Below are 18,441 nucleotides of genomic sequence, written 5' to 3'. Positions count from 1 at the left end.
GAAAGGCTATTTTGCATCTGTGCTTTACCTTAGACACTCTTTAGACCAGCATCTACCAGCTTACAACAGTCTTTACCTACCTTGGGATCAGTTTGGAGAGGAACGTTGTGCCTGATGAAAGACTTTATTACTCCATTTCTCCCCACAGAACTTGGGGTCATTAGGAGCTGGTTCTTCTGCACAGTGTGCAAAAATGTTTTGAAAGGACGTACAACCTAAGAGAAGAACGCCAAAAAATGATGCTCAGGTGTCAGTAGGAAACAGTTCTTGGGGAAGTACAGCAGGGTTGTAAGGATCTTACTTTGCTGGCTGGACAGGTAGGGGATGGGGTCTTTCTTCTGGGAGGAGAAAGCCCCCCATCTTCTGCTTGCTGATTGTCATAGCGTTGATCCACAGCTCTTTTGTAACTTGGTTTTCTCCTGCAAGGAAAATATAATCTATGATACACCGCAAATTCTCCCGATCGTCTCAAGTTCAGGTTTTAAATAAAGATCATAAAACTACCGTATCTTTAAAGATACTTCATTGTGTATACTCAAGTAGTTATCTAACAAAATTTCCAACGTGACAGAAGATACGAATTAAATCATCTTTTCACAGAGGCAGAGAAAACTTCTTGCAACTTATTGCAAGAGTTCCACAGTCACAAATCACTGAAGCCCTTTAACGGTGTTTCAGTGTTGAACTTGTTTTGAACAGGGGACTGGATTACAGACCTCCACAGGTACCTTCCAACCTGAACAATTCTGTGAGTATACCTGGCACTTTGGGGTGGTTCCAGGGTCTCCCCGTTCTTATTTATGTTGCTTTCTGAAAGAAAACGGTTCAACAGTTAGTTCTAGTCCCCCCAAAAATCCCTTCCAACATTGCTTTGAAAGCAAACAACAGATTTAGAAGCTAGCGAAATAGGAAAAAAAAAAAAAAAGGCTGCCATGCAATATGCACAGCAGGATCTTGTCGCTTGCTTTCAGAAGTAACCATACAGTATCATACAAACCTAGATATACAAAATAAAGCAAAGCTGCCTGGAGTTACGCACAGAATACAATTTGTAGCAATACACTATTGAGTTTTGCACAGATACAGTGCAACAGCTTGCTTCAGAAACAGGACGCAGCTAGGTCCCCCATAACCTGAGAACATGCAACCCTCCGTCTTCATGACATCACAGCCTGTTTCCATACATTTCCCAGGGTGGAAAATGACAAGTCCAGCACAGGTTCCTAGCTGCTTATCTCTTCAAACAAAACGTGTTTCAAATATTAGATTACTCTTTCAAATTGGGCTTTCAAATTGACTAGCAAGCCTTTCAAACTTCCAGTCTCCCAAAGTCAAGACTATTTAAAATTCTGCCACAAAATCCTCTGGCAGTTACCGTTGTTGTTCATCTCCTGCGGCTGTTCCTTTCCATTGACAGTCCGAGAGCGAAGTGACATTCGGGGACCTTCGAAATCCTGTAGGAAAAACAAATGGGTTTCAACACAACTCTTGCACAGAAACAGGCAATTACTGCTTCAAGTCGTGACGTCAGGCTGGCACAGACACTGTAATATTACCAGAGGATACAGAGATACCAGAAAGCATTAGTACCAGCACCCAGAGTGAAGTCTTGATCTCCAGCTGTGAAAAATATCTCGGGACACCATCTTAGCAAATTCCTTGATGTCACGTCATCAGCAGAAGCACAGACGTTAACACAGAGCATGAGTATCTGCAATGAGGGATTGACTGCTTAAACTGAATGGATGAACCCAGACTACTGAGGACAAAAACATTCCTAGATGGAAACCTGTTTACGTTCGCTGGTCTTCTGGCAAAGAACCAGGCAACGCCCATTTTACTTAGCAATGATGAACAAACAAGACAGCAACGACAAACGGCTCATTTCCTTGATTTATCTATTTCTATTATTAATGAGATATGCGCTGCTGCTTGCCGCCTTTGCACTTACACAAAAACAAAGTTACTTCTGTTGTGGTAACGGTGTAATATGCCGGTGAGAGCAGACAACACCCTTTGAAATCTGCACTCTGCTTGCAATGCAAGCATTAATTCCATCCCCCAAACCCGCCTTGGCCAGCAGGTAGGCTGGCAGCCATAAAAGATTTGGGTGCACAAGGAAAAAAGAAGGATGGAAACTTCATCCTCTGCATTTTTTATTCTTTTTTTAGCATCACATCCTAAGGCTAGGTATAGGAAGCATCTTGCTGGCCAACAGAATCACGTGGATCTGGTTAATTTGATGTCAGGCCTGAGAAAAACCTGACCTTTAAGTAACAGCATGCATAAAGGTATGATCTTTGTCTATAGGAACGTATAAAGACAATTTTGTTTTTGGAAAGGTTGCTGAGTAGCCACATTTTCCCGCTGTTCATAGCTGACAAAGGAAGCCTCCAGAAGGAACCAAACCACAGCTGGTTTGCTCTGAAAACTGCCAATAGACAGATAGCTTATTTCACCATGTTACTTTAACCTGAGAATGGAAGGGGTTACAAAATCCCGCTCCTGACAGCAGTGGCATAGAAATAAAACATGAGGATCGAGGACAGACCGACTGCACTATGTGAACTAGATTGTACTTAAAAGTTATCAAGGTACAGAAACAAAAGACAAAGATCCTCTTCTCGCAGATCTGCAAAACTGTCGCTTCATTTTTTTCCTCTCCACGTTTTCACTTTAAGCTTTTCCACACCTGAAATTCAGGCTCGTAAAATCTGCAAGCACTAGAAGAACTGAATTTATTTGAACTTGTGCAGATCTGCTGAGAAGCACGGCAATACAAGCACATATAAGCCTGTCCTTGCTTACAGAAGTTCGAAGACCACAGAGCTCAACTTCATTAATTCAGTCTTTTCTTACTGAAAATTATTCTCAGCAGTACACTGACAGAATCCTGGGATTTCTTCCTCATGAAGGCAATGACAATTCTGGAGGGATATGTTTTGACCTGAATGAGATTTACAGATTTCTGTGGTTGTCAAAGACAAGCTGACAACCTTTCAGCAATCTGCAGGACTCGTGAAAAGGTCAAAGGAGCTTTAAAAACACAGAAACCTTAGAGAAACAGCAACAGCGTACCAACTCTGCCCAACTAAAAAAAACAATCTCCTTATAATTTAATATTTAACTGTCTAGGTATGAATTCAGGACTGAATTTTCATACAATATATCTCCAGCTAAACAGCCAACAGAAAGCAGGCCTCTACTTAGAACGCCAGCAATACCAAGGACTGAATTCAGTGCTTGTATGCAATCATTTACATCACTAAAATGCACATATTTAAATATATTTATAGAAGATAACGATGTTATTTTTGAAACTAGCCTTGGCTTTGAAACATCAGAGATTGTAACACCATACAGGATGCTTACCTTTGCTTGCATCCAAAACAAACCTCATGTCAGGTGTGCTCATCTTCTGAAGTAAAACTTGACTGGCTTTTATTTTGATAATTTTGAACACTGTGATTAAAACAGACTTGCCAGCATCAGATTTCTCTCTAGTCTGTTCATCAGAACCAGGTGTGCTATGGATAGGCTCATGCCTGTATCTGAGCTCAGTGCCCTGCACTTGCTTTATTCAGGTGCTGTGCATGAGATTGGCTGAGTCTGGCTGCCTGTGGTCAGAGCTCCCCAGTCCCACAGTGATGAATTAGAGATGTACTCATCACATTCTGGTCACAAACCAGTGCAAACGGGAATGCTTTTAACCTCTGCACAAAACTTACCAACTTTGTGGGGGTACAAGGTCCAGGAGGAGGTCTAGAAAAAAAAGAAAAGGTGGCTATGGTTAATAACACTGAGGAAACTGGGAAGAGACGTGGTATCCACAAGCCATGCATTTTATATTAAGAATTACCACTGGGGAGAAAACAAGAACAAACAAAAAACCCTCCCCAAGCATGATATTGATGGTTAAAAAAATAATCTTGAAGTACTCACCCGGTTTTGACAATTGTTTCTTCATCCTCTGGTACCTCTTCAGAGCTGGAGCCTGGAGAAAAGAAAAAAGGGTGCCAAAGTTATAACGTACAGGCCAAGACACTCTGCAAGGTCCACTCAGGACTGCTGTCTGCTCTGCCTCCTGAGTTATTGCCTGCAATTCAAATGCACGCTGCTTCAAGCAAGGGCACTTAATACACCAAACACTAGAAAAAAAATGTTGTCTGCAATTTTAATATATTTTCAATTACAGGTGAGTTCAAAGCGATATTCAGAGAGCTGATGTTAGGAGTGGCCGGGTTTGGGCTCCGACTCATTTTGCATGGCCATGTCCAGATATTAGCAGCAGTAAAACCAGCATTATTTGCAGAGCGCTGCTCCCTGCTAAGCACTCCAGCTGGCGCAGCGGTAGCTAGCTTTCCAGTACCAACACAGGCTGGGAAATGCTGTTAATAATTAAGGCAGAGCCCCAGACTGAGAGGAGTAAACACAGCCAGACATCACACAGAAAGGGAAAGTCAGGAGTCTGCTCCGCAACATCCTTCACTGCTGGTATTGAAGGAAACGCAAGCCCACGGGCTGTTCACATAGCCAGTGCAAGATCTCATGCATCAGAGATGCAGCGGGCATCGTGTGGTTGATTAACACCTGTGCAATTAGCCATCTGCTTTGGGCTTTCAGACATTATTAACAAGCTCGCCTGGAGCTGTCTGAAGCACCTCATTTCCTCTCCTTACACCCCAAAAGTTTGACTGAGCAAGAGATCAGTTATGTCAAGCAGTGCTGAGGGAAGACATAAAGCCTTCCTTAAGCCTCCCAGACAATCCAGACCTGGACAACACAGACCGATCATTTAAACTGGGCAGAAAGTGTTAACTGGGTGTCTCTTCAAAGTTACCAGTGGGAACAGTTCCCTACAGCTTCATTTTTACAGAGGGAGCCCTCGACACAGCTAGAAACTTGGACAGAACTCCGCACTGCCTGGTTACCGGTACAGGAAATCCTACAGGAACTGCAGTGCTCTGGTTCTGGAAAAACGTTTTAACGAGAGCAGTTAAGCTGAAGTGGAGAAAAACACCTTGTCCAGATATATCCTTCCCCAGCCAAAACCGCATAATTCACAAAGTCTGTTTTAGACAATACAAATACCACACAGCTGTAACGCTGCCGATTAACACATTACAGTAGCATTATTTCAGCTGTCCTAGTTCTCCCATCAAATAGACAAGTACGTTTTGCAGAAGAGCCAACTTTGCCTCCATTTCTAACACCCTGAACTTCAGGGGAAAGTTCTCTCGTCTCACTTGCATTTCAGGAGCCATTTACTAGCCCACCAGTTACTAGCCACTTCACTGAGCTTGCAAAAAGGAGAGGTTATATCCAGCACTTCTCCTGCAGCAAAGTCAGTGCTTGCATTCCAGCAGCACAGAGCAACGCTTAAACCACCGAGTTCTCCCTCACAGAAACCTGCCTCTATACAGACTAAGCGTGAAAAACCATTTTAAGAAATTTGAGCAGCTCAGACTCAAAATTTCTTTCTCAAAAGAGAGACTCCGGAAGAAGCAGATTATTTGTAAAAAGCAGTGAATGCACACGCGATAACTACCCTGTTTCCCAGAAAACAGGCACGACATGGCCCATGCTGCTCTTAAAGAGCTACAAAAAGCAACAAACCCCGTTTGTCAGCTTTCTCCTCAACTTTGTCAGCTATCACCACAGGAACTCGGATGTTAAGGCTGTTCTCTCACACGATTAAAAAGGCTGAACTTGCAAGCCACAAACTTGATTCTCAGTTCTTTAAGCTCACCCCCATGTAGGTATGTAACTTTCCCAGCTGCAGAACCCGACCACACGGGGTGGTTGCTGTAAAAGCAGCCCCATTCGGCTGCATGCCATGACCAGGATGTGAATATACAAGAACTGTTACCAGAAAACTGCTGCTTCCTGAAGTAGGAGCAAGCCTCAACCATGGGGCAATGTTCTGCAGTGCCTGGCAGTTCCCCTGGTCCTGGCAAGGCTCCTGGGACTTCCCCTGCAGCTTTTGGGGCTGTGTCTGGAGGGACAATACATTGTGTTTTATCTACTGGCTACTGTGTGGATTCTCCTAACCACAAGCCCTGGAGCTATGGTCCCGCACAATGGGAAAGCAGTACCTCAACAAAATGAGCGGAAACAGCACAAAACAAACTTATCTGGTGACATTCAAACTTACCGTTCATGCCATTGGAGGACACGGACAAGTTCTGAGGTGCCCTGCTCTTGACCACTGTCCTGGCAATGGATTTTCGAATCAGACTTTCCCTCTTCCGGGCTCGTGAGTATTTCTCTGCCAGCGAGGTTCTGGAAATTGTGGAAGTTTTACCCAGCAGGCTTCTGCGCACAGAGCGCCGGCTCTGCCGAGAGCCCGTAGGAGTCCCTGGGCTGTCCCTCACACGCTGGGAAGGTTCTTTGTCAGCCCCTTCGTTATGCTCCTGCACGTGAGCAGAGACATCCATCTCCTCCAGCCTGGGCTCTTCACTTAAAATGATCGTAGTATCAGCTGCTTTTGCTGTCTCCCCCTTAGACACAGTCTCGCTTTCTCCTGCATCTTTTGCCTCAGGGGTGGGAGGGACCAGCAGCTCAGGTGCTGCTGGCACAGGCTGTGGTTGGGGAACACTGCTCTCCTCCGGATGATCAGCATCGGAGCTCAACAGGATGCTTGCAGAGGGCTTCTCTGCTGGTTTAGAGGCGCTCTTCTGGATGTGTAGCTCAGCGCTGTTACGATCGCTGTGGCCAATTTCTACTAAGGGAATCATCCCTTCGCCCAGACGGTCAGGAAGTAACTCTGAGTACTTAGCGGGTGCTGCAGCCTTGGAACTCATCAGCTGCTGGGAGACGGTTTGAGCTGAAAAGAAGCTTGAGGCTTCTTTGAGCTCAGTGCTGAGCAGTTCCAGGTTTTCTTTATTTTGGAGTCGCTGGGAAGATCGCTTGGAGGGTACCAGTTTGAGACTGCTAGTCCTCCTTCTCGATAATCTAACAACAGAAACAGCGCGTTAGAGCGGGACTGGAGCAGACCAGAACTACCAAAACAGTCCCTTTGCAGGTCAGAGCGTGCTGTTCCCAGACTGAAACAGCAATAAGAACGGATTGTTTGCCTGTGTCTCTATTTGTAAGGTTGCTGTGTTAGAGTTAGGTCAAATTGTGCTGGAGGCTGAGTGTGTCTGAAAGCCCTTCTGTGAGAAACTAAGTTGTCATTCTGCAGTAGGAAGCTAACCTTCCGTATTCAAAAGGTAGTTGTGTAGTCATAAGAAGGAGAAATGCTAAGTAGGTAAGTGGACAGTAGAAGGCCTCACTGTTCCAAAATAAGGTAGAAGACTGAGAGAAATAGGATGAGCAGTGTGAGAACGAAGATCACAAGTTCTCAAAACATAAGAAAGGAGAAAAAAAGAGGAGGAAAAGGAGAAATCAAAGGGTTGAAAAAAAAAAGTATATATATGGTATGGAGGAGCATCGAGTAGCTTGTGAACCTGCAGTACCCAGCCAATGAGGAAACAGGGGAGGTGATCAGGTGTCGGGTAATAGGGAATAGAAGGTTATGATACGTTCACTATAATGCTCTCCTAATTGGCAGGATGCCCGCCATTGCAATCGTGAATAAAATAGCTTCGCAGAAGGTCCTGTCTGAAGAAAATTACTGAGATTTTTCTCGCACTTCCATGCACAGACAGGAACGCGCAGAAAAACAAAGGTAAAAGCAGGTTTAACATATAAAGAGCTGCAGAAAGTAACTAAAACAACACGATTGCTTTTAGAAGAAACAGTGAGAGAAAGGAGAAGTGGGAGACACAAAAGGGACCCATGTGAGGGAAAGAACAAACAGGATGCGTGAAAGGGACCCGGGTGAGAGAGCAGAAATTCGAGACACAAAAGGTGAGAGAAAAAAGGAACGGGGCGCACGACAGGGACCCCGATGACAAATAACAGCCTGTCCCCAGCCGAACGCTTGCTGCCGCAGCACGCCCAGCCCACGGGCTGTGAAGCGCGGCGTACCCCCGGACCCTTAACGCTAAACCCAGAGGCTGCAGGCCGATAACGACCTTTACAACCCGTTATCTCCGGGCTTCCCCCCTCAGCCCCCGGAGGAGCCCCGTCGGGCCCAGGGGCTGCCTACCTCCTCCTGCCGCCATCCCCTTGCAGCGCCGAGCCCCTCTTCTTCCTCTGCCGGCTCTTCTGCGACGGCGTCTTGGGCATCAGCTCCGGCTCGTCGCTGTAGTGGCTGCGGGGAGAGAAGAGGAGAGGGGAGGTGAGGGGAGGTGCGGGCGGGTTGCGGAGCGCCGTGAGGGGACGCAGCGGGGCCGTTACCTGCCGAACATGAGCGCCGCCTCATCGCGGATCTCCCGCAGCCACAGCAGGTCCGTGTCGTCCACCTGCCGCAGGAAGTCGGCCAGCAGCCGGCCGCAGGCCCCGGGGAGCTGCTCGGGGCCCGTCATGGCGGCCAGGCCCAGCAGAGCCGTCATGGCCGCCATCGCCTCAGCGCCAACCGCTCCCGGGCCGCCTAGAATTCAAACGCAACGCCCGCCCCCCGCCGTGTCGTCACGGCGCCCTCAGCCTATCGCCGCCGCGCTCGCCGCCGCGCGCCCTCTCCTATTGGCTGGGACGTGGTGGGGGTTTTGGTCCTTCCTCATGCTCGCCCGCCTCCATGGTTGTGGAGGAGCGTAGGGGGAGGCGGGGTTCGGAGGGGGTGATGGACGTGGGAGGCAGCCAGTGAGAAGGCAGGGACCGGTGGGGGCGCGCTGTGATTGGTGGTGGGGAGAGTATTTAGGGCGGGGAGGGGGCTGGAGGCGTGAGGGTGAGGCTGAGCCTCGAGGCTGTGAGGTGGGTGGGGGGGGGAGAGAGGCCCCCTTTGGGGGGCGCCCCGTCTCCCCTCTCAGGTCTTGGGGGACAGCCTCCCTTGAAGGACCCTCACTGTCCTTCCCTTATCTCAGCCTCCCTTGGGGGCCCCCATCTCCCCTCCTGGGTCTCAGCCTCTCTGGGGAGCCTTCTCCTGTCTCAAGGAGGCAGTGTTGCTCCCCTTCATCTCCCCTCCTGTGTTTCAGGGGAGCTATGGCAGAGGCTGAGGGTCCCTGGCGGCTGCTGGAGGTGTGCGAGCAGAGGTTCTCCCAGTTCCTCCACAATGCCCAGCACAAGCACCTGGCCTGGCTGCGGGAGGTGGAGGAGCAGGGCAGGAGGCTGCTGGAGAGGTAGGGGGTGGCTCTGGGATGCCTCTTGGCTCACCTGGGGTGTGGGATCACTGCGGGTCAACCTCTGTTTTCTGTGTTTGTCTCCTCAACAGCAACTTCCAGGCTGAGCCTGGGTTAATGCCCAAGAAGCCATCACAGCGGAGACGCCCCAGGAAGCGTCAGTCCTCGTCTGTGAGAGATGAGAGCGAGCCAACCAGGAGGAGGTGAGTGAGGTGCCTTGTGCCTTGTGAGTGCCACTGCATGGCACTGGAGGGAGAAATAAGATTTTAACTGTTCACACATACATACACGTGAAATAGCCGCTCTTTTCTTGAGTTAGTAAACATTGAGTTGAAAAGGGTATGTTAAGACTATTCAATGTTGATTCCCGTGAAAGTTTGGAATGCAGTTGGTGATTGTCTTTCACTCTCGGTTTTTGTTGTAACTTTTTTGGTTGGAAACAAAAAATTTTTTTTTTTTTTAATTTTGCTTTATTTTTTTTCAGCTCACTTTTTGGCCTAATGTTGCTCCTGGTGTTTGTTCACCTGGGAATGCAGCTTGCCACCAGTAACATGCAAAAGCATCGTGTCTGTTGTCACAGCTTAAGCTAACAGGCAGGAGAGGCTCAAAGGGATTAGGAATGAAGCTGAAGTGGAAGTTCCAAGTGACTCGTTTATAAATACTCATACTGGAGGTTTTGAAAACTAGCCCTAATTAGACAGAAATACTAAAACTATGAGGGGAAGTGTATATATCCTATGACCATGAAGGTTTTCTGTATTGTTTTTTTTACTTTCTTTTCAGCAAAAGAAGGCAGGAGCAGTAGCAGTAATGTCAAGCAGCTGAACTTTCTCTTCTTTCTTCTTTCTCTTTTCTATCAGTCAGTAGGTTCAACAGAAAGCAAGCTAGGACTCCTTACATAGAAGATCTACTTATTTTTGGGAGGGTTTATGGGGGAACTCCTCTTGCAGACAGTTGTCTGCAAACGGATGCCAATGCAGGATGGCGTTGGGCATGATGCTTAACTTCCTTGATGCTGTATCTTCATGGTAGCTGACCGCATCTGCTCTCATCTTATAGTTAGTGGTAAGGTGGTTGTGAGAACCTTCCCTTTGGAGAAGCCTTTGCTGAGATCTAAGGGGAGACAGGCTGGTAATTGCTGTAGTGTGACCCAAACCTAGGAACTGAACACACAGTAATAAACTGATGTTTACCTTATATTTTGATAACCGTGGTGGAAAAGAACACAGAAGTTGGACAGGAAGTTAGAACTGAAAGACTGTCAAATTAGAAATGGAGGATGGAGAGAACAGCAAGAATAGTAAGGAAGCGTGGGAAGTTCGTGAGCGTGTGTGTGGTGAAGGAGGGCAGAAGAAGAAAATGCTGTGGATCTAAACAGGGAGAGCTCTGAGGACATACTGTTAGCTTTCAGGTAGCAGCTGGATGGCAGCTTGGCTACTCCCCTAAAGGAGATGAATCTTCTGTGTTTGTCTTCATTTAAACTTCTTTTTGAGAAAGACCTGCTGATGTGACGAAAATGCTGAAAGGTTAGGTGGTCACTTGTCAAGAGGAAGTCCATGCTGAAGCCTAGCATGTCTGTCCTGCAGGGTTGGGCCATTGGTGTTTCCCTTGCCCTATTTTCCTCAGTATGTATTTTAAAACCCATCTCTTAGCATGTTGTTAGTTACAGATTTCCCAATTAATAGTTTTTTCAAACTTGAGCAAAAAGTCCCCCCCCTTCTTGCTAGAGGTCAGAATGAGAAGTCAAGAGAACCAACCTGGAAGGAGGGCAGAGGGTATTGATTTGATGTCTGGCAGTAAGACAAGTAGCTGCTTGCTGGTAGTCTTTCCCCAGAGATGGTAAGCCGTCATTCACTTAACTAGTTCATGCTGCAGTGGGTTTTCTTAGCTGTGTTTTTCAGCTGCTGTGCATTTCCACATGAATTCTCCTCTTGTCTCTTTGTTTCCAATCTCCACCCTTGAGCTACCTCCAGGTCACTTTGGTGACGGAGGCTTCATTTCTGTGGAGTGCTGAGGTTGTTCTTGGCTTGCTGATCAAGTGTAAGGCTCCATCCTCTTGTGTCAAGTTAGCTGATGCAGAGGAGAGGATTTCAGCGCTGAATTTCACTGGGGACCTTCCCAGTGAAGGAGTTGGTGGGGATTAGCTGAAGCAGTAGAGCTAGAGACACTCACTGAACCTGGCATTTTTCACTTAAATAACAGCAATTCAAGGAATTTGAGAGTCCTGGCTGTACAGGTGGTACTCAATCCAGAATTCGTTCCTGTCCATGTACTTTGCGTGAGGCGAACAGGGTGGTGTTGGCATTATTGTCCTCTGATGTCAGCTCTGGCTGGGGCTGTGGGTTAGCATCTGAAAAGGGCAGCGAGCATCCTCGTACCTCAGCTGCTCCACTTTGTGTCTGCATGATGCAGCATTTAGTTTTGAGTAAATCCAATGTGCCAGGCTGGTAGCTGGGATAGTTGGACTGAGGGTCTGTGTCCTGTCTTCCCGCCTGTGGTGCGGAGTGGCAACATTCAGAAAAAATAATCTTGAGGGCAGTGAAGAGCAATAAGGAGTAATTGCTAAATTATTCCAGCTAGATCTGCCAAAGCATGTGGTGAGAGCTTCCAGGGTTCAGCTCCTGTGTTTCGCCAGTGATAAAAGGTGGGTTGTGAGAGGGAATAGGTGGAGGGAGGCAGCCTGTAGGTATGCTTCAAAGCTCATCTGCTGCTTGTTCTGAGATCATTTGGGAATGGGAGACCTGTGTCACTTCACTGCAGGTTGTTTTTTTATCTCAGGTTGTCCAGAAGGAGAAGCAGTGTCAAACTAGCATCTTCCAAGCCGGGTTCCCAAAGATGCCACAGCAAAGAGCAGCCCCAGAACCCCAGTGGGCAGGGGGAAGAGGTCTCTGTGCCTGACTGTGCGGCGAAGCCTCAGCTCGGTGTTAAAACTGAGTTTCCAGCACCGCCTGGGAAACTGCCTGCAGAAGCACAAGGTCCTGTGGCAAAAGCAGGTTGTGATGATGGTCCTCAGGCTGAGCTGTCCCCGGAGGGAGACGGTGCTGACAGTGGTGGTGCAGCCTTTAAAACTCTCACCGGGGAGCAGGTGCCCAAGGGGGATGCAGCTACTGAACGGCACGATGCTCCTGCTGTCACTGTGATCCCTGGCGAGCAGACAGCAAGGGATGGGGAAGAGGCCCCCCAAAGAAGATCAAGTACCCCCACAACGGAGGCTGCTAGAAAAGGAGATCCTGCCATGCTCCGAGGAGATCTGTCTCCTCAAGACCTCGAAAAGGTGCTTTTCCAGGACACCAGCAACAAAAGGACTACAACGAAATCCAAAACACGCCGTTGCTCTGGACGCCAGAGCTTTGTGGGTGGCCCCCACAAAAACCGTAGGACTTCCTTGTCAGAAAAATATTCGCTGGCCAGCAAAAGAGAGAGCATGATTCAGAAGTCCATCAGCAGGGCCATCTCAAAGAAGGCAGCAGCAGCACGAGAATCATCCTCTGCCTCCAGCAGAGTGAGCTGTAAGTTTCTTTCTGTTACCAAGCGCGTTCATTTTGCTAAATCAGCTTCCCAGCTTTGCAGTAAGCAATAAGTAGCTGCGGAGTTGCTCATCCATGTTAACTCCAGCTCTTCCTAGTCTCCTCAGCAATCGGCTTCGTGGCTTCCGTCACTTAGAGTGCAAGCTTCAGATCCTTACTGAGACTGTGTCTCAGGCTTTGCTGCATGTTTTGCCACGGCAGATGAAGGGGGTGTCTGCTGAGGCGCAGGGACTGGAGGCTGGCTTACACAGGTTGCAGATGGGTTTTAAAAAGTGGGATGGAAAATGTGGTCTGCCTGCTGCTAGCCATTTGCATGGTTTGGCTGCTTGGTGGGTTGATCAGACGAGGCTATTGCATTCCCTGGGGAGGGGCTTTAACTCGAGTATCTTCTGCCAGCCCCTCAAAAAGTCCCCAGGAACTGGGTGTCTCTGCTTCCTGAACTTTGGCTCAGGTTGGCAGAGGAACTTGAATGCTTTTTGGGTGAAGACAGCATAGATGGACAGAGAACTAAATGCACAGTTATCCGAGGAAATGAGATCCAGAAATCCAGACTGTTCCAGGTAGCACTAAACTCCTCATGTCCCTTGTTTTTGCTGTTCCTGGGAAGGTTTTCAAATTAATGCTTTTTAAAATCATTGCTTCTGAAGTCAGATTAGCTTCTAATAAAGCACTAATGCCTTTTGGTATTTAGTTTTGTCAGCTTTGAGTCACGCCGTATCTAGGCATTTGTTAAAAACACTTTCATCCAAGAGGTGTTGGGGGGGGGGGGGGCGGGAATGGAGTCGGCGAAAATTCACCGAATCTCTGCATAAAACCGCAGGGAGGCAGGAGCTGAAGTCAATTGACTGGGAAATGCTATCACAGTGACACAGGCGTGAGCATGTTTGTGCAGCTGGAGCAGCCTGCAGCCAGGAGGATCTGCTGCTTCGGTTCTCTGCCTTCCCAGCCTACCTCAGCTTGTCAGTGACACTCGAGGGAGGTGGTGGTTCATGGTGTGGAAAGCTGAGATGAGCAATCAGCATGTTCCCTGGGAGAAGCCTGTACAGAGACCACAGCTCCACCACGCACGCACTGCCACTGTTGAGAAGGCTCAGACTGAAATCCCCAAGCTGGTTTATGTTATGCTGGCTTCTGTTTTTCTCCCTCAGGTCAAAGCTCCTTGGAGGTTTTTGTGGAAGGAGATGTGACCAGCAACGTGAGGTGAGCATTGCACATAAAGCAGGCAGGAAGAAACCACAAAAAAGCACACAAGGAAGCTATAGGGGTTGCTTCTGTATTACAGATACAGGGCTGGTTTTGTAATTGACTATTTTAGGTGGTGTTGTCACTTGGGCTCTGTTGATATTCCAATGTTTGTGCTGTTCAGATGCAGCCCCTCCTTTTCAGAAGCCTCTTCAGGGTACAGTGAGGCTGGTCACTGCACGAGTGCAGGATCTGTCCCTGTGCCACAAGCCCTGAGAGCCTGCTAGCAGTTGCTCTGCCTGGTGTTGGCTGCCATCACCTGAATCATGTCCTGGATTTCTGGCTGTAACCAGCCTCTGGGTGCCTGGTGGTGCTGGAGGTTACTCAGCCTGTCGGACCTGACAGGTGAACAGGTAGTGCTTTGTCTTCAAAAGGTTCACAGCACTTCCCTTGGACCTGCCGTGTGGAAATTCTGCGGACAAAGAGGAGGGCAAAGTTCACTATTATGTTCAGCAGTGTGGTGGAACAGTCCATCAGAAGAATTTACATCTCCACCCCTGCATGGTCTGGCTCAAATAGGCTTGTGCCTCTGTCTGGATGTACTTAAATTTCCTGTACTTTCCTTGGTCCTGTAGGCTAGGTCTGTAGTTTTTTGCCTGTAACTCACGCTTCTGAATGCTGTCCTGGTAGACGTGCACCAAGAACAAAGTAGTGTTTGTTTTATTTTGCAGGGAACTGACAAAATTAAAATAGACTTTCTTTTTACAGATCTGGACCAGAACTGAACTCCCAAAGTGAAAAGGTGAGTTCTAAGGAACAACCTATCTTCCAACTGCTCAACAAAAGAAGCATTAGCACTGGAAGCAGGGAACGTGGCCCAGGAATTATTCGCACATCACTTCAAGTTCAGCAAAGGAGCCGCTGAGGTGGACGCCATGGCCATTCAAATACCTAGGCAGCTGGTTACTCCTGTTGGGTCGCTGGCTCCTGGGAGATGGAGACCTTTCGTGCCTTGATAAGGCCTCTAGGATGGAGTTTTCAGAGGTGTTTGGACAGGCTCCTAAAAGTCATCAAGCTTTTGCCTGTCATCTGGGTGTGGTAATTGTGTGTATTCTTAGCTTGTCTCTATTGCCTGGCTGGCTTGAGCTACAGAAGTCGGAAGGGCAGTTCAACTTACTGTGCTTTACCAGTAAAGTTACGTGTGCTGCAAGCTTGTGTAAGTCTGCAACGCTAGCAAGACAAAGAAACCCATCCCACCCTTTGAGCTGGCAAAAACATCTTGCATGATCGTGCTGTGAACCAGCTTGTGTGAAAACTGGCCCAGCAGAGAGGGGCTGGCTGCCTCGGAGCAGTTCGTGGGGGCATTGGGAAGCGGCAGCGGTGGAAATGCTGCTGTGGGTGGTGGTGGCGGCTGGTAGCAGCTTAACAGGTAGGGGAAAGCATGTCCAGGGTGTGTGTGCGAGCAGCCTGGGTGCTGTGCTTCAGTGACTCTTGTTGTTTATCCTCTTGTGAATGTACCGTAATGGCATTTGAAGTGCACAGTGATACCGTAACCTGAGATGCTTTAAAGGGATTTATCTTTCTAGAATATTTAGAATTTGAAAGACTAGAATATTGGTACAGACTAGATATCTGCAGTTTGAAATTTATCTCTCGATAATGTATAGAAGCTGCCTGTCCCTCCTGAGGCACTTCGATTAGACTTCATCATCCAGGTTCACTAAAGCGTCCTGCTCTGGATGAGAAATACTGGGTAACTATTGTTTTTCCTGTAGAGGCTAGTGTTCCTCGAGCAGACCCCCTGTTGCTGCAGTGAGTCAGTTGGTGTACAAGCAGCACAGCTCCAGCTGAGAGGAAGAGTCCCTGGGCTAGCAGTAGGGTTGTATCTGGGAGCGACTGGCTTTTTTAGGGCAGCGGGTGTGTGACAGCCTTGCTCCTTTGGAGGAACTGTGAGATAATGTTTGTTTCCTTTTCCTGTAGGTTCCCGAAAACTTCCTCACTTCAAGCAAAGATGGAAAAGCTGCCAGCCCTCCTGCACAGCACTCATCTCCTCCTGAACAGCAGGCAGGGAATAATGAAGGTAATGTTGAGTTGTTCTTGAAAGAACACTCACAGGCTTGGGGTCTCCCATGTGTTAAAGGGCCTCAACATCCCTTTTCTCTTTGAGTTTACATGACGTGAGGGTATGTGTCACGCTTATTTACTGTGCCTCGAAGCAAGGGGGCATTTGGGCTTTTTGTTTGTCCCCTGTGACAGCTGTAGGATCCCATAAGCAGCTCTAGCTGGAGTGGAAGTAAGAGGACCTGGAGTCCTTTTGGTGGGGAGGTTGTGCCTGTGCAGAAGCCTCTGTACAAGAGGCACACTTCACAATGTACATGTACAACACTGATATTTGAGGTAGAAACCCAGGCTTCTGCTTCTGTGGGCTGGTTACATGCCACGGGGCTCTGAGCACACAAGCTGTAGACAGGTAAGCCCTGCGGGATGCCTTGCACGTGGTGCTGACTACAGATTTCTTCACAGGCAGCAGTGTAAATCCAAACAGTAAACCCCAGAACACGAACCAGGAACAAGCCCACGGTGCCAAGTCCCAGGAGAGTCCTTCATGCATCTGGTATGAGACACTTGCAGGGGAGAAGGGGAATGAATGAGTGGCATGGCTTGGCATTTTAAGTAGCTTGTTTAAAGCTTTTGGGTGTTTGTTTCCTTCGCTGTCCTGCAGTGAAGTCTTGAAATCTACTTTGACCATTTGGCTGTGGAAGTTCCTTGTGACTTTTTTGCTTCCCAGGCCAGACCTGGGTCCCAGACACATTAGTTCATGCACAGACCAGCAAAGATGACTAAGATAGCGCTTATCTCGCAGCTTAGCTGTGACTGAGTGGTTCATAAAGGGGTGGTCTGGGAGTAGTTTCAGAAGGCAGCATGAGCAGGTGACCGACCTATTTATTTTTATCTTGTGCAAGTGTCTGGAATGTCTGACTTGTTTCCTCACTGATTATATTATTGGTGTTTCATGTGAGATTTCAGCTGCTTTTAGCTTTGTCCTCAGCCTGTCTCCTGTCCCTGTTTTGCTGGGGTGAATTTGCTGCAGGTAGTGGGTGGGAAGGGGGAGTAGCAGTAACCTCTGTTCTCATGTGTTTAATTTGCGATGTGTCAGGAGCTGCAGCCTTCCTTGGAACTGCTGCTGGGCTGGGCCACAGTTGTGCAGTGAGGTAGTCCCCTTGTTTCCCCGGGCATTAGGGGGTGCACATGAAGGCATTTGTGACATGGGTAAATCTGTGAGCATCCAAGGTATTTATAAAGTGAATAAAGCTCTGCCAGTGAGGTGGACTGGACTGGCTATTTGGAAACGTGGATTACATCCATCTTGTGTGGTTAATACCAGCTGTGACAGATACTTTGCTTGCTGGGAATCAGAGTATTGAATAAGAGTGGGAGTGATGTGTATTTATTGTTTGGAACTTGGATGTTGCCCTGTGTCCACTGTCCTCATTTATGGCCGGACGGGGCTCCTCCTGCTCCAGAGCTGGCTGGCTTCCTAGGAGGCCCAGTTCCTCTGGTAGCAGCGAGCAGGCAGAGGGAGCTGTGTAACAGCAAGTCAATTCTGACAAGACTTGGGGAGCGTGATGGTCAGCTAATGCTCTTCCTGATGCCAACAGGACAAGGAGCTGTAAACAAAGAATGAGCGTTGTACGGAATGGGCAGCAGCCAGGAGGTCGTGTCCCTTTGGAAGACAAGCACGTCAATTCTACCAACCAGGCTCCACATTCTGCCTCTCCAGCTAGTAAGGTCAGTGGGTCCCACTGTCGTCTCTGCCTCCCTTTCCCTGGCAAGTACTTACTTCCCTCCATTTTTTCCTCTTAGGTTGTCAGACCCCTGAAAAACTTCCTGCAGGCAGTGCAGAGAAGCCAGCTACTCGCAAGCCCTGGGCCTACAGGACATGGGAGTGTGATAAAGAACTTGATCAAACACAACACTCCCACCCGACCTGATCCTAAGGTGTGTCAGAGTCCCACCTCCCCTCACAGAGGTGAAGGAGAGGATCACGTATGGGGGAGTGGCAGGACAACTGCTTGCTTAGAAAAGCATGGATGTATTCCTTGTTCCGTTGGCTCCCATGGGTCAGCCTAGGTCCTAACAAAGAAGTCGTCCTCGTGATTCTACCACTTTCCCAGGGGAGGGCAAATGGTCTGGCCTAGCTAGCATCACCTGTCCACAAACACTGTTATTGGCCTGGGGTTTTTAGCACCATCCCTCAAACTGTCCTCAAATGCAGAAAACTTTCAGCTGCTCTGTCTATGGTCAGCAGAAACACTTTATATTCTAGGATGGTGGGGAAAGTGGGAAGCTTTTCTCTTTGCAATGGGGCTCTGCCCTCGTGTGTTGCACAGTTGGCTGCTGCAGGGCTGAGAGATGAGCAGTGTGGGGTCAGGCAGTGGGTTCCCTACCACCTTACTGACAAGGAACTGCAGCTGAGAATAGGGTTAGTGTGCAGTGGGGTTCTAGTGCTTCATCCAAATGATGAATAATTTTTCTCTTCCCTACAGGGAGACTTTGTTGTAAGTAATGAC

The 18,441-nt window shown here is 48.2% G+C and overlaps 2 protein-coding genes across 6 annotated transcripts in view; one reads left to right on the top strand and one right to left on the bottom strand.

The window, feature by feature from the left end:
- INCENP (inner centromere protein) overlaps window positions 1-8,510 on the bottom strand; it is a 28,349-nt gene extending 19,839 nt beyond the window's left edge. For 4 of the 5 annotated variants that reach the window (XR_013951404.1, XR_013951405.1, XR_013951406.1 and 1 more), the window contains exons 1-9: window positions 8,284-8,509; window positions 8,093-8,197; window positions 6,155-6,954; window positions 3,943-3,994; window positions 3,729-3,762; window positions 1,376-1,454; window positions 759-810; window positions 302-419; window positions 81-215 (exon numbers count right to left, since the gene is read on the bottom strand). Coding sequence is in view for 2 of the 5 variants with exons in the window: in XM_080592532.1 (XP_080448658.1) it covers window positions 81-215; window positions 302-419; window positions 759-810; window positions 1,376-1,454; window positions 3,729-3,762; window positions 3,943-3,994; window positions 6,155-6,954; window positions 8,093-8,197; window positions 8,284-8,447 (1,539 nt within the window). In the remaining 3 variants the exon portion in view is untranslated. Of the gene's footprint in view, window positions 1-80; window positions 216-301; window positions 420-758; window positions 811-1,375; window positions 1,455-3,728; window positions 3,763-3,942; window positions 3,995-6,154; window positions 6,955-8,092; window positions 8,198-8,283 lie in introns of all 5 variants that reach the window. The other variant, XM_080592533.1, reaches the window with a different exon arrangement.
- Window positions 8,511-8,738: 228 nt separating this feature from the next.
- The window catches only part of LOC308196563 (inner centromere protein A-like), an 18,536-nt gene continuing 8,833 nt past the window's right edge, over window positions 8,739-18,441 (top strand). Inside the window, exons 1-11 of the mRNA XM_080595699.1 lie at window positions 8,739-8,796; window positions 9,018-9,161; window positions 9,254-9,364; window positions 11,940-12,670; window positions 13,837-13,888; window positions 14,639-14,672; window positions 15,851-15,950; window positions 16,394-16,484; window positions 17,530-17,659; window positions 17,735-17,991; window positions 18,147-18,171. Coding sequence (XP_080451825.1) covers window positions 9,025-9,161; window positions 9,254-9,364; window positions 11,940-12,670; window positions 13,837-13,888; window positions 14,639-14,672; window positions 15,851-15,950; window positions 16,394-16,484; window positions 17,530-17,659; window positions 17,735-17,991; window positions 18,147-18,171 — 1,668 coding nt within the window. The 5' untranslated portion in view covers window positions 8,739-8,796; window positions 9,018-9,024. The remainder of the gene's footprint in view (window positions 8,797-9,017; window positions 9,162-9,253; window positions 9,365-11,939; window positions 12,671-13,836; window positions 13,889-14,638; window positions 14,673-15,850; window positions 15,951-16,393; window positions 16,485-17,529; window positions 17,660-17,734; window positions 17,992-18,146; window positions 18,172-18,441) is intronic.

The sequence above is a fragment of the Anser brachyrhynchus genome, assembly GCF_964034855.1.
Source record: "Anser brachyrhynchus genome assembly, chromosome: 5".
NCBI lineage: Eukaryota > Metazoa > Chordata > Aves > Anseriformes > Anatidae > Anser > Anser brachyrhynchus.
This window is presented reverse-complemented; position numbering and strand designations above follow the sequence as displayed.